Below are 14,645 nucleotides of genomic sequence, written 5' to 3'. Positions count from 1 at the left end.
CCCAAGACCGACCTCTATATTGTTAATGAAGTTTGGATTTGATTGGCATTGGCTTTGACCAATGAAAGAGCACTACGCTAGTTTTGGGGCGGGATTTTATCGGTTTTGATCTTAAATAATTGCCCCAACACATCTCAGAAATAAATAAGCATTTGCGAACAGAAAAAACATCAAATCCAATTTACGTATTAATTATGATATTATATACGGGTATATATAAAAAAAAAAGATAAAATAAATAAATCTAAATCTGATACCCCAGCAGTGTCGCCGTACACTTCTCTAAATGGCCTGTAGATGGCGACATTGTAACAGCTAAAGTTAATTCAAAGCGACACATTGCACTGATAGGTGGAATTTCCTCCTCTCTTCCTGAGGGATGCTGCATCATGCACATGTTTTATATTTTATTTAGGTCATCTGGCGCGAATATTCTTGATTTTAGCCAATGACAGTAATATCATCTGAACTGAAACGACCTCTTTTCACCATACATCCGAGGTTTGTTGGTTAAATATCATTAGAGGAGGATAAATAATGTGGTGATTTGCCGGGGGTGTAGCAGCCGTGATACAGCATCTTTCTTTGCAAGTGACACATCATCATCAGCATCCATAGTGAAAGAGAGATCAGGTATGACAAGTCTTTACGAGGAAATATAATGATTTATTGCATACATTTGTAGCCTGTGTATCATTTGTGCTCGTGTAATTGCTATTTTGCTGGGTGTTTCTCTGTATGGCTTTGGATCGTGGGAAGAAGAGGCGCATTGAAAAATGACGTAACGTTAATTGCTAATAATACCCAATTTATAATTACCTATACGTGGTGTGTTAAAGGGGAAAACGCCATTTTCTCCACTCCTAATGGGTACAGTAGTGGCATCTTCTGCATCTTATGCATTGCCAATTGCTACCAACTGCGTCTGTTCCTTTGAATTGTTTTGTGTGTATTTCAATAAAGTGTTTCTTTATTTTATCCTCCACTTTTGTTCATTACCTATTTTATTCGGCTGTATTCCCTCCTGTCTGTTTAGCCCAGCAGGATTCTCAATGATGCTATTTACATCACACAACTGTACTACAAAAAATACAGTTGGAAGTGTTTCAAATCCAAATCTGGCAGTTGTGGGAGAATAAACTTGATACAATGCCTTCCTTATGGTGTCATTGTCCTTTTACTACAATTCAATATTCAGATCTTGAATTGTTACCCAATTATCCAACCCTTGCCCTTGGTGATGCCTTCAAGTGAAGTATGATTATTTTGTATTGACCCTACATACATTGATAGGGAGATAGATGTAGGTAGTTGATGGACTTATTTATTCCCTGAATTGTTATGGAATATGGATCATGTTACAGGCCAAACAGGAAGGAACTTAATGACCCAGGGCCACACCCAGTAGCAGTTCTCTAGTGTTGAAGGTACATTGCATCCTTGTGTGACATTCCTTTTTTCCCAGCTCAATAGGAAACAATGGCAGACAAAAGTGACATAAAAGCCGAGCTAGAGCGCAAAAAGCAGCGCCTAGCTCAGATCAGGGAGGAGAAGAAGAGGAAGGAGGAGGAAAGGAAAAAGAAAGAGGTAAGATAGGAAAAAAGTGAGTAGACACACTGTCATGCTCATCCCTGTCTGTCCGACTTGACCTGAGCCATAGACCTCATGCTAATATCCTATTACAAAGCTAATATACTGTGTGTGTGTGTGTGTGTGTGTGTGTGTGTGTGTGTGTGTGTGTGTGTGTGTGTGTGTTAGCGCATTGGACTAGTAACTGAAAGGTTGCAAAATCAAATCCCCGAGCTGACAAGGTAAAAATCTGTCATTCTGCCCCTGAACAAGGCAGTTAACCCACTGTTCCTAGGCCGTCATTGAAAATATGAATTTATTCTTAACTGCCTTGCCTAGTTAAATAAAGGTAAAATAAAAATATACACCACCTGCTCTTTCCATGACAGACTGATGAAGGGGAGGAAGGGGAGGAGACAGGTTAAATAATGATTTTTAAGCCTTGAGACAATTATGACATGGATTGTGTATGTGTGCCATTCAGAGGGTGAATGGGTGAGACAATAGACTTAAGTGCCTTTGATAGGGGTATGGTAGTAGGTGCCAGGTGTTTGTGTCAAGAACTGCAATGCTGCTGGGTTTTTCACGCTCAACAGTTTCTCGTTTGTATCAAGAATGGTCCATCACCCAAAGGACATCCTGCCAACTTGACACAAATGTGGGAAGCATTGGAGTCAACATGGGCCAGCATCCCTGTGGAACGCTTTCGACACCTTGTAGAGTCTATGCCCTGACGAATCGAGGCTGTTCTGAGGGAAAAAAGGGTGTGTGTAACTCAATATTAGGAAGGTGTTCCTAATGTTTGGTATACTCAAGAGTATGTGTGTGTGTACAGACAGAGACGCAGCAGAAGGCTGAAGCTGCCCCAGTGGACTCCGACTTGGACCGGAAGCGCAGAGAGACTGAGGCCCTTCTACAGAGCATCGGCATCTCCCCAGAACCCCCACTAGGTACACAGACACACACACTGCACAACTCAAATTAGTTAGGGATGAGCTCCTCAAACAAAGCTACAGTTAGCGTTTCTGTGGGGTAGAAACCATAGAAATGAGAATGAATAGAAAGGGCATCTCCATTCAAGTCAATGATGGCATAATGGGTAGACTGGCAGCCATTTTGAGTGTACCCATGCCAGGAAGTAAAATCAAGATGTTTACCCTTCAATCTGTGCTGTGATTTGTTGTGTCAACTCAACTGAAATGACAAAAAATACATTCCATTTCATGAGCCACATTAGTTAGCATCATTTGAATGAACATTCTACATTACCATGGCAATCCAGCATCAGTTGATGCAGTATAACATTCCAAAAATGATTGGAAATGTTATACTGTGGAAATGATTGCGTCACAATACCAGGCAGCCATTTCGAGTGTATCCATGAATTTACGAGTCAATTACCAGCGTTAGAGCTTCCAAGTCCGTTCTATTCATTATTATTTCTATGGCAGAAACTGTCATCATATAAACTCAGCAAAAAGATAATTCATAATAATCCAAATAACTTCACAGATCTTCATAGTAAAGGATTTAAACACTGTTTCCCATGCTTGTTCAATGAACCATAAACAATGAATGAACATGAAAACTGTGGAACGGTCATTAAGACACTAACAGCTTACAGAGAGTAGGCAATTAAGGTCACAGTTATGAAAGGACACTTAGGACACTAAAGAGGCCTTTCTACTGACTCTGAAAAACACCAAAAGAAAGATGCCCAGGGTTCCTGCTCATCTGCGTGAACGTGCCTTAGGCATGTTGCAAGGAGGCATGAGGACTGAAGATGTGCCAGGGCAATAAATTGCAATGTCCGTACTGTGGGGGGTTTGTAGGCCTGTTGTAAGGCAGGTCCTCACTAGACATCACCGACAACAACGTCGCCTATGGGCACAAACCCACCGTCGCTGGACCAGACAGGACTGGCAAAAAGTGCTCTTCACTGACGAGTTGGGGCGGTATGTCACAGCATCATTGGACTGAGCTTGTTGTCATTGCAGGCAATCTCAACGCTGTGCGTTACAGGGAAGACATCCTCCTCCCTCATGTGGTACCCTTCCTGCAGGCTCATCCTGACATGACCCTCCAGCATGACAATGCCACCAGCCATACTGCTCGTTCTGTGCGTGATTTCCTGCAAGACAGGAATGTCAGTGTTCTTCCATAGCCAGATTAGAGCCCGGATCTAAATCCCATTGAGCACGTCTGGGACCTGTTGGATCGGAGGGTGAAGGCTAAGGCCATTCCCCCCAGAAATGTCTGGGAACTTGCAGGTGCCTTGGTGGAAGAATGGGATAACATCTCACAGCAAGAACTGGCAAATCTGTTGCAGTCCATGAGGAGTTGCAGTACTGCTGCAGTACTTAATGCAGCTGGTGGCCACGCCAGATACTGACGGTTACTTTTGATTTTGACCCCCCCTTTGTTCAGGAACACATTATTCCATTTCTGTTAGTCACATGTCTTTGGAACTTGTTCAGTTTATGTCTCAGTTGTTGAATCTTGTTATGTTCATACAAATATTTACACATGTTAAGTTTGCTGAAAATAAACACAGTTGACAGTGAGAGGACCATTATTTTTTTGCTGAGTTTATATGGTGAGCTGTAATGGAACAAACACACTACCGTTCAAAAGTTTGGGGTCACTTAGAAATGTCCTTGTTTTTGAAAGAAAAGCACATTTTTTGTCTATTAAAATAACATCAAATTGATCAGAAATACAGTATAGACATTGTGAATGTTGTAAATGACTATTGTAGCTGGAAACGGCAGATTTTTTTAATGGATTATCTACATAGGCGTACAGAGGCCCATTTATCAGCAACCATCACTCCTGTGTTCCAATGGCACGTTGTGTTAGCTAATCTAAGTTTATAATTTTAAAAGGCTAATTGATCATTAGAAAAACATTTTGCAATTATGTTATCACAGCTGAAAACTGTTTTTCGAATTAAAGAAGCAATAAAACTGGCCTTCTTTAGACTAGTTGAGAATCTGGAGCATCAGTGTTTGTGAGTTTGATTACAGGCTCAAAATGGCCAGAAACAAAGACCTTTCTTCTGAAACTCGTCCATCTATTCTTGTTCTGAGAAGTGAAGGCTATTCCATGCGGGAAATTGCCAAGAAACTGAATATCTCGTAAAACGCTGTGTACAACTCCCTTCACGAACAGTACAAACTGGCACTAACCAGAATAGAAAGAGGAGTGGGAGGCCTCGGTGCACAACTGAGCAAAGAGGGCAAGTACATTAGAGTGTCTAGTTTGAAAAACATACACCTCACAAGTCATCAGCTGGCAGCTTCGTTAAATAGTACCCGCAAAACACCATTCTCAACGTCAACAGTGAAGAGGCAAATCCGGGATACTGCCCTTCTAGGCAGAGTTGCAAAGAAAAAGCCATATCTCAGACTGGCCAATAAAAATAAAAGATGGGTAACGGAACACAGACACTGGACAGAGGAAGATTGGAAAAAAGTGTTATGGACAGTTTTAGGTGTTTGGATCACAAAGAAGAACATTCGTGAGATGCAGACATTTTTTTAAGATGCTGGGGGAGTGCTTGACACTATCTGTCAAGCATGGTGGAGGCATTGTGATGGTCTGGGGGTGTCACGTTTGTTATAAGGATCGGACCAAGGCGCAGCATTCTTTACCAAGGCGCGTACGTTCTTTATTTATTAAATGAATGGCGAACAAAAACAATAAAGAACAAACGAAACGTGAAGCTATACAAACGAGAGCTGACAGGCAACTACACATAGACAAGATCCCACAAACACCAAAGGGAAATGGCTACCTAAATATTATCCCCAATCAGAGACAACGATAAACAGCTGTCTCTGATTGGGAACCATATCAGGCCAACATAGAATACGAAAATCCTAGACAATACAAAACCCTAGACAATACAAAACTAGCGTACCCACCCTAGTCACACCCTGACCTAACCAAAATATAAAGAAAACAGAGATATCTCAGGTCAGGGCGTGACAGGGGTGCTTTGGTGGTGGTAAAGTGGGAGATTTGTACAGGGTAAAATGGATCTTGAAGAAGGAAGGCTATCACTCCATTTTGCAACGCCATGCCATACCCTGTGGACGGCACTTAATTGGAGCCAATTTCTTCCTTACAACAGGACAATGACCCAAAGCACAGCTCCAAACTATGCAATAACGATGTAGGGAAGAAGCAGTCAGCTAGTATTAGGTCTATAATGGAGTGGCCAGCACAGTCACCGGATCTCAACCCTATTGAATTGCTATGGGAGCAGCTTGACCGTACTGTAGGTAAGAGGTGCCCATCATGCCAATCCAACTTGTGGGAGGTGCTTCAGGAAGCATGGGGTGAAATCTCTCCAGATTACCTCAACAAATTGACAACTAGAATGCCAAAGGTCTGCAAGGCTGTAATTGCTGTAAATGGAGGATTCTTTGATGAAAGCAAAGTTTGAAGGACACAATTATTGTTTCAATTAAAAATCATTATTTATAACCTTTGCCTTGCAAAAGTATTCATCCAGAAGAGCTGGGCTTTACGGAAGAGTGTCCAGAAAAAAAGCCATTGCTTAAAGAAAAAAAAAGCAAACACCTTTGGTGTTCACCTAAAGGCATGTGTGAGACTCCTCAAACATATGGAAGAAGGTACTCTGGTCAGATGAGACTAAAATTGAGCTTTTTGGCCATCAATGAAAATGCTATGTCTGGCGCAAACCCAACACCTCTCATCACCCCGAGAACACCATCCCCACAGTGAAGCATGGTGGTGGCAGCATCATGCTGTGGGGATGTTTTTCATTGGCAGGGACTTTGAAACTGGTCAGAATTGAAGGAATGATGGATGGTGCTAAATACAGGGGAATTCTTGAGGGAAACCTGTTTCAGTCTTCCAGAGATTTGAGACTGGGATGGAGTTTCACCTTCCAGCAGGACAATGACCCTAAGCATACTGGTAAAGCAACACTCAAGTGGTTTAAGGGGAAACATTTAAATGTCTTGGAATGGCCTAGTCAAAGCCCAGACCTCAATCCATTTGAGAATCTGTGGTATGACTTAAAGATTGCTTTACACTAGTGGAACCCATCCAACTTGAAGGAGCTGGAGCAGTTTTGCCTTGAAGAATGGGCAAAAATCCCAGTGGCTAGATGTGCCAAGCTTATAGCGACATACCACAAGAGACTTGCAGCTGTAATTGCTGCAAAAGGTGTCTCTACAATGTATTTGCTTTGGGGGGTGAATAGTTATGCACGCTCAAGTTTTCTGTTTTTTGTCTTATTTCTTGTTTGTTTCACAATAAAACATATTTTGCACATCTTCAAAGTGGTAGGCATGTTGTGTAAAACAAATGATACAAACCCCTCAAAAATCAATTTTAATTCCAGGTTGTAAGGCAACAAATAGGAAAAATGCCAAGGAGGTGAATACTTTCGCAAGCCACTGTAATTCCTATTCATTTTGCAACTCATTTCATGTATGTTTTCATGGAAACAAGGACATTTCTAAGTGACCCCAAACTTTTGAACACTAGTGTACGTTCTGTTCTTTTATCTACAGTATGTGTGCTTGCAGTATGTGTGCTTGCTACTGTTGCATGTAACAGGAGTGTGAATTTGCTGTTTTACTTTTACACATCTCAAATATCAAGTGTTTTTTGTGTGTTTGTTTTTTTTACACATGATCATTACTTGTTTCTCATTATTTGTTTCTCCAATCCAATTTTCTATTTCCTCACAATGTCTATTGCAAAATAAATTGAAATATTTTTGAATTCACATGTGAGAAAATCTTAAAATGTCATACCATTCATTTAATTTCTGTGACATTTCGCACTCAATCATGTTATGCACATTCTCTCAAATATTATTTCTAACAATTTCATACCTTTCCCATTTCATCTGAACTTTCCCATGTTTTTGGTTTAATGTATTTCCTCATCTGTGGTACTACATGTATCTTGAACCTAAATGGGTTCTTTGGCTGTCCCCATAAGATAATCCTTTGAATAACCTTTTTTGGTTCCAGGTAGAACTCTTTCCACAGAGGGTTCTACATGGAACCCAAAAGGGTTCTACCTGGAACCAAGAAGGGTTCTCCTTTGGGGACAGCCGAGTAACCTTTTGGAATCCTTCTCTCTAAGAGTGTAGTATTTTATGAGCCCTTTATCTATGCACAGGAGTTTCCTCAAAACAATGATATTGAGGTGGAGTTGTTGTATGCAAATAAATGTGAACATCCACATTTTCACATTGAAATGATGGGCTTAATAACAACAGTTGAAAACATACTGTATCTCACTACCAACATACTGTACGTTTAACAAGGTATTTGTCACTGTTCTCTAGTGGTACAATATTGTAACAACACCCTGATCGCAACATGACCTTGTGGTTGTTGTACAACAGTGGCTTTTGCAATGAAACCTTCCAATGACCAATGAAAGCCATGATTGCTTTGACTTGAATGGTAAATGAGGAATCCATTTGACTTTCTGTCCCCTTTGTGTTTTCATTTGATCATTCTTTTTTATCACTCATTTGCTTTCAACCATTTCACCCTGTTTTTTCTTTCGGCCACCCTCTGTCTCTGGCATTGCTTGGGTTGACCAGTCCATCCGCTGCAGCCTTTAATGTTGGATACGTGTTATTTTCATTATTTAGTCCCGAACCCCATGTCCCCATCCAAATCAGTGAGCCGACACAGCACCCCCAGTGAGACGGGAAGTCAGGACTCAGCCGACGGGGCCACAGCCGGCAGGTAGGCAGCCATTTTGTTTATATGACTGTTATTATAACATATGGTTGAGTTGGAGTTACTGACCCAGAGTAAGACCAGGGCAAGAGCAACTGGAATATTGCTGAGATGATAATATAATGAGTATGATGCTTATCATCCAATATATCAGGGATGTTCTCTGAAATATTATAATTGACTGTTTAGATTCAGTAGTAATACATTTGTAATGAAAAGCGCTATATCAAATCAATATATTATTATTACTGTAGTATTACTGTAGTATTACTATAGTATTCCTGTAGTATTCTAGTGGCCCTTTGGCTGTGTCCCCTGGCTTAAAGGAGTGCTACATGAAAAATGCATCATATGATGCATCAAGGCAAGTCTTTGCTCAACTAAAAGTGCTTTACCTTGACTGCTGACATGCACCATTTTGGGAGATTTTATTTGAACTAATGGTCAAACATTTGTTAGCGTAATATTCCTTTAATGAAATGGTGGTTGTAGTTAAGTGACAAAACACTATAAGCATACAGTTTATCTATGCTTCTAGCTCTCTCACATATCTCTCTTTGTCTCTTTGTATGGGATCTGCAGGTATAGGTAAGGACCAATGTCAGTGAGGGTTGTTGTTGGATGTTGTGTCTTGTAGCTGTGGGTTTTGATACACTCTGTGTACTGTCATTTATCTCATTCTATCATCACATAAGCACAACTCGCAAAATAACATTTAATCTCTAAACCGTGTGATGTGAATATCAATCACACTCAGATTTGATTTACCATATCAAAACTCTCCCAACTTACTTTAGTTTTAAGGTATTTTAAGCCCAAATCCTATTTTTTGGGGAAAGATAGTTCTTTAAATGGATGACTTTTCAGAGAGCATCCTTGGTGAGCCACAAAATGTCCTGTACATGCTAGAATGCTCTGTAGATATCAACTTGATGCACATAATTCAACTCTCACTTCTCTGAAGAGCATAGCCTCCAGGCTAACATAGCCTCTAGGCTATGTTCCCAGGCGTCATGCTGTGGCACTGCTGCAACCCATGTGTCATACATGCTTATGTGTCATCATACAGTAGCTGACGTTCATCTCATTCTCACACACCAAACCAGCACTGATGACTAAATGCGACTGTGTGTTATCTGTTAGATATCTGACACTGAGAAGGACCCCCAGAACCGCAATAGAGTACAATCCCCCTCAAGAATTGAACTCTATTGTCCCCATCAGGCATGATGTGTTGGTCATCGACGGTGTCCCATGTTGAGTGTGTTCATTTATGACTGTGTCCCCTCTCAGGTCAGGGTTGTCTGGCGTTAGTAAGCATCAGGCACAGGCTCAGAGCGACAGGTAAGCATTTTCTACTCAGAGCAAGGAATGCTCAAGCCCAAGTTTTTCGCCCACAGACAGGACACACAAACAGACAGACAGACAGACAGACACAGTGATACAGATAGACAGTGAATGTTATGGCAGGTGTGTTTCTGTCAGGCATAAAAAGCTACAAAGGGTTGTTCTTTCCCTCTTGGGTGACTGCTGCCTGACACCTGCTGTTTCCCTAAACCACTGGCTTGAAAGATTTCCACTCGCATGATTCAATAGAAGTCATTTCTCTGTGACAGATCTGACAAAACAGTCTTTTAGGGTGTCATCCCAGTTAAGACAGTCGGGTCGAGTGACGCGGTTGACGCTTTTCCGCGCTCTACTAGCATTGTGCATCTGTTAAAGTGGTAATGGGCATGTTCAACATTCCTGAAAGGTACCATTGAGAAGTGGTACGCCGGTCAAAAATGCTATAGCTACCCTGTCACAATTTGCACTTTGGGAGATGACTTTAGAGAAAGCTCCAGTTTGTTTATAAGCCACCCTGAATGATTGCCCCACAAACAAAAGCAAGCACAGCTTTATCACTAAGCATATACTGTATAAACAGAATATATTCTTAATACATGACATATGGGTGTTCTATATGTCATAGAACTGCTTTCATACAGTATACTGAATGTGATTGTGTACATGTATTGTGACTTGTGTATACTGTATGTGAAGATGCATACATTGTGTGCTGGTTCAATGTCCTGTATTGTTGGCACAAACTGGCATATATGAAATATGTAAAAACAACATATCTGTTTGTAAAGCTATATATATGAAATATGTAAAAACAACATATCTGTTTGTAAAGCTATATATATGAAATATGTAAATACAACATATCTGTTTGTAAAGCTATATATATGAAATATGTAAATACAACATATCTGTTTGTAAAGCTATATATATGAAATATGTAAATACAACATATCTGTTTGTAAAGCTATATATATATATGTATATGAAATATGTAAATACAACATATCTGTTTGTGAAGCTATATACAGTAACAGTCAAACGTTTGGACACACCTAGTCATTCAAGGGTTTTTCTTTATTTGTACCTTTACATTGTAGAATAATAGTGAAGATATCAAAACTATGAAATAACATGTAGTAACCAAAAAAGTGTTAAACAAGATTCTTCAAAGGAAACACCCTTTGCCTTGATGACAGCTTTGCACACTCTTGGCATTCTCTCAACCAGCTTCATTTGAAATGCTTTTCTGACAGTCTTGAAGAGTTACCATGTATGCTGAGCACTTGTTGGCTGCTTTTCCTTGGACTCTGCGGTCCAACTCATCCCAAACCATCTCAATTTGGTTGAGGTCGGGTGATTGTGGAGGCCAGGTCATCTGATGCCGCACTCAGCCTGGAGGTGTGTTTGGTCGTTGTCCTGTTGAAAAACAAATGATAGTCCCACTAAGCGCAAACCAGATGGTATGGCGTATCGCTGCATAATGCTGTGGTAGCCATGCCATTCTAAATAAATCTCAGACAGTGTCACCAGCAAAGCATCCCCCACACCATCACACCTCCTCCTCCATGCTTCACGGTGGGAACCACACATGCAGAGATCATCTGTTCACCTACTCGAGACACGGCGTATGGAACCAAAAATCTCACATTTGGACTCATCAGATCAAAGGACAGTTTTCCACCGGTCTAATGTCCATTGCTCGTGTTTCTTGGCCCAAGCAAGTCTCTTCTTCTTAGTGGTCTCCTTTAGTAGTGTTTTCTTTGCAGCAATTCGACCATGAAGAACTGATTCACACAGTCTCCTCTGAACAGTTCATGTTGAGATGTGTCTGTCACTTGAACTCTGTGGAGCATTTATTTGCGCTGCAATTTCTGAGGCTGGTAACTCTAATGAACTTATCCTCTGCAGCAGAGGTAACTCTGGGTCTTAATTTCCTGTGTCGGTCCTCATGAGAGCCAGTTTCATCATAGCGCTTGATGGTTTTTGCGACTGCACTTGAAGAAACTTTCAAAGTTCTTGAAATGTTCCGTATTGACCGACCTTCATGTCTTAAAGTAATGATGGACTGTCGTTTCTCTTTGCTTATTTGAGCTGTTCTTGCCATAATATGAACTTGGTCTGTTAACAAATAGGGCTATCTTCTGTATACCACCCTTACCTTGTCAAAACACAAGTGATTGGCTCAAATGCATTAAGAAGGTAAGAAATTCCACAAATTAACTTTTAACCTGGCACACCTGTTAATTGAAATGCATTCCAGGTGACTACCTCATGAAGCTGGTTGAGAGAATGCCAAGAGTGTGCAAAGCTGTCATCAAGACAAAGGGTGGCTATTTTGAAGAATCTTAAATATAAAATATATTTTGATTTGTTTAACACTTTTTTGGTTACTACTTGATTCCAAATGTGTTATTTCATAGTTGTTATGTCTTCACTATTATTCTACAATGTAGAACATAGTAAAGTAAAGAACAACCCTGGAATGAGTAGGTGTGTCCAAACTTCTGACTGGTAGTGAATATGAAAGACGGAAATACAACATATCTGCTTGTAAAGCTTCTGCACTGTTGCATTATGTTGCATTATGTTGCATTATGTTGCATTATGTTGCATTATGTTGCATTTTGCCCAACATAAGAGAGATCATTTTATATTTGTCCAACCATTTGGATTTTGAAGAACAGATAAATCATATTTATATTATTCTATACATAGTTATTAAACCATTTTCATATTACCATGACATTTTGTACAAATATTGTACATTGTCCCACCATAATTTCATATTCATCAAATAGATATTCTGATATTTGACCAAGAATCTATAACAGGGAGATAGATAGAATCATGTTAAAACCTAAACATTTTCCCCATTGAATTACCCAACTGTCATGTCCCCAATAAGTGATTATGTTTGTCCTGTATGTCTCAGTGCCCTTGCATGTGTATTTCTGTCTAATGTTATTCTGTTAGACATGTGTGTGCATGCGTGTGCATGTGTGTGCGAAGGTGTGGTTAGTTTCAATTCTGTTCCAATTCAGTCAATCAAGGAATCAATTTAAATTCCAAATCAAGAATGGAAAAATCCTAATTGAAAAGAGGATTTGGAATCTCAAGTAATCTCCTGATTCAACCGAATTGAATTGAACTGAAATGTACTCCAACCCAGCTCAGTATGTGTTTATCTGTGGGTTACTGCTGTGGCTCACCTAACCTGGCATGTGTTTTCCCTCCCTCTATTGCGCCCCCTGCTGCCCACCCGAGGACCCTGCAGTGGGACACTGACCCCTCTGTTCTGCAGCTGCAGGATGACTCCGAGCTAGGGTACATACCGGTTCCTCTCCTCTATTTCCTTCACTTTTTCCTTCTCTCTATCCGTACTCCTCTTGGGGAGGTGTGTGGTTCAATCAGAGAAGGGCTGTCTGAACACCAGGGATGTATTCAGAGATGTGAAACAAGCAGATAGAAATACCATGAATAGAGCTGACTTGAGTCCTTACTCATGTCAAATTGGCATGGCTGTTCTACGCAATATATTTCTATCTGAATGTTCCACAACATTATTCCCTACTGAATTAAGCCCTGATGTACTGCAGGTGCGAAGGACTGAATCACCATATTAAATGTCTCAGTGTTTTATGCATGAATGTACCAGTGTGTGTGTGTACCGGTGTGTGTGTTGGTCAGCAGTACTGAAGTGTGTAGCATGATGTACTACAGTACCCATAGTGCTCTGTGACCCACTACTTCCTGTCTCACTCCATCCAGGCGCAGGATGCATAGACTGGGGGCGTCTAAGATCACACAGGTGGACTTCCTACCCAGAGAGGTGGTGTCGTATTGCAAAGAGACTCAGACGCCCATCACTGGCACTACCCATCTGTCTGAGGGTGAGTGTGTAAGGTGTGCATGCGTGCGTGTGTATGTGTGTGAGTATTTTATAATCGACATAACACAGCACTATCGTTCTCTCGATTGCTCCCTCTTTACAGTATACCCTCTAAAAAAAACTATAAAAACAACACATACTCAACAGTTGAACCCTTTTCATATTTTTTTATGATTACATTAAAACCATGTGAAAACACATTGATCTGATTGCCATTACTGTCAGATGGGCTGTAGGCCTTACTGCCTGGCTTGATCCACAGTCTGTAAACCTGTAGTGATTTATATCCATTTGACCGACACAGCCCTTCATTTGCTAAGAGAGGGAAGGAGAAGAAAATGAGAAAGAGCCGAGAGTGAATGAAAGACAAGGAGAGAGAGAGCAGGAGGAGGCTTTTTTTTTAAAGAGATGCCTGCCTGCTTGTCTTTACTCTGGCTGCCTGGAATCAGAGAGAACAGACACTGCATTGACTCCCAGCTCTAAGTAGAGGCAGAGTGACTGTCTGGGGGTAATACAAGATGGCTGCCGCTGTCAGAGGAGAGGAGCATCACCTGGAATGGTGGCTGTATCTGTCTCTCTCTGTGTCTCTGTCTCGTCAGACTAACTTAGAACTGAGACACTACATTTGGATTCTGTTTCATCTGGATTTGCTTTGAAAGAAAATGTTTTGGAATATTTGATACATTTAATGTGAAATTGGTCAAGTTAATTTAATTATACTTGTTTGATGAAGTGTTAGCCTTTTACTGCGGTGGGCTAATTCAGGGCCACACAGAGTGATTCTTGGTAGTCTTAAACAAATCTACTTTGAAATAAATTATACACCTCACACACATGGGTATGGGCTTAAAAAAAAGAAGACACCTGTACCATGTCAGATATAGAGTTGGAAAGTATTACATTTGGATTTTCCATCCCAATATTACACTTTATATACATCACAGAAGACTGAAATAGAACAAAACCGTTTGACAAAGAAACACTGGATTTTCAGCCTTTTTTTTAACATAATGTTTATTAATTATGAAAAACATGAATAACATTCCACCCATGAGGCCAAAGAGGGGGCTTTTTGTCATTGACTGCAGGAATGGGCT

At 40.6% G+C, this 14,645-nt stretch overlaps 1 protein-coding gene across 1 annotated transcript in view; it reads left to right on the top strand.

Moving 5' to 3' along the window:
* Positions 1–364: 364 nt before the first annotated feature.
* The window catches only part of LOC139396421 (cytoplasmic dynein 1 intermediate chain 1-like), a gene marked incomplete at its 3' end in the record, with an annotated part of 67,854 nt that continues 53,573 nt past the window's right edge, over positions 365–14,645 (top strand). Inside the window, exons 1-7 of the mRNA XM_071143462.1 lie at positions 365–633; positions 1,466–1,587; positions 2,405–2,519; positions 8,222–8,318; positions 9,606–9,656; positions 12,924–12,983; positions 13,428–13,549. Of these exons, the coding sequence (XP_070999563.1) occupies positions 1,480–1,587; positions 2,405–2,519; positions 8,222–8,318; positions 9,606–9,656; positions 12,924–12,983; positions 13,428–13,549 (553 nt within the window). The remainder of the gene's footprint in view (positions 634–1,465; positions 1,588–2,404; positions 2,520–8,221; positions 8,319–9,605; positions 9,657–12,923; positions 12,984–13,427; positions 13,550–14,645) is intronic.

This window comes from Oncorhynchus clarkii, unplaced genomic scaffold (assembly GCF_045791955.1).
Source record: "Oncorhynchus clarkii lewisi isolate Uvic-CL-2024 unplaced genomic scaffold, UVic_Ocla_1.0 unplaced_contig_2405_pilon_pilon, whole genome shotgun sequence".
Lineage (NCBI taxonomy): Eukaryota > Metazoa > Chordata > Actinopteri > Salmoniformes > Salmonidae > Oncorhynchus > Oncorhynchus clarkii.
This window is presented reverse-complemented; position numbering and strand designations above follow the sequence as displayed.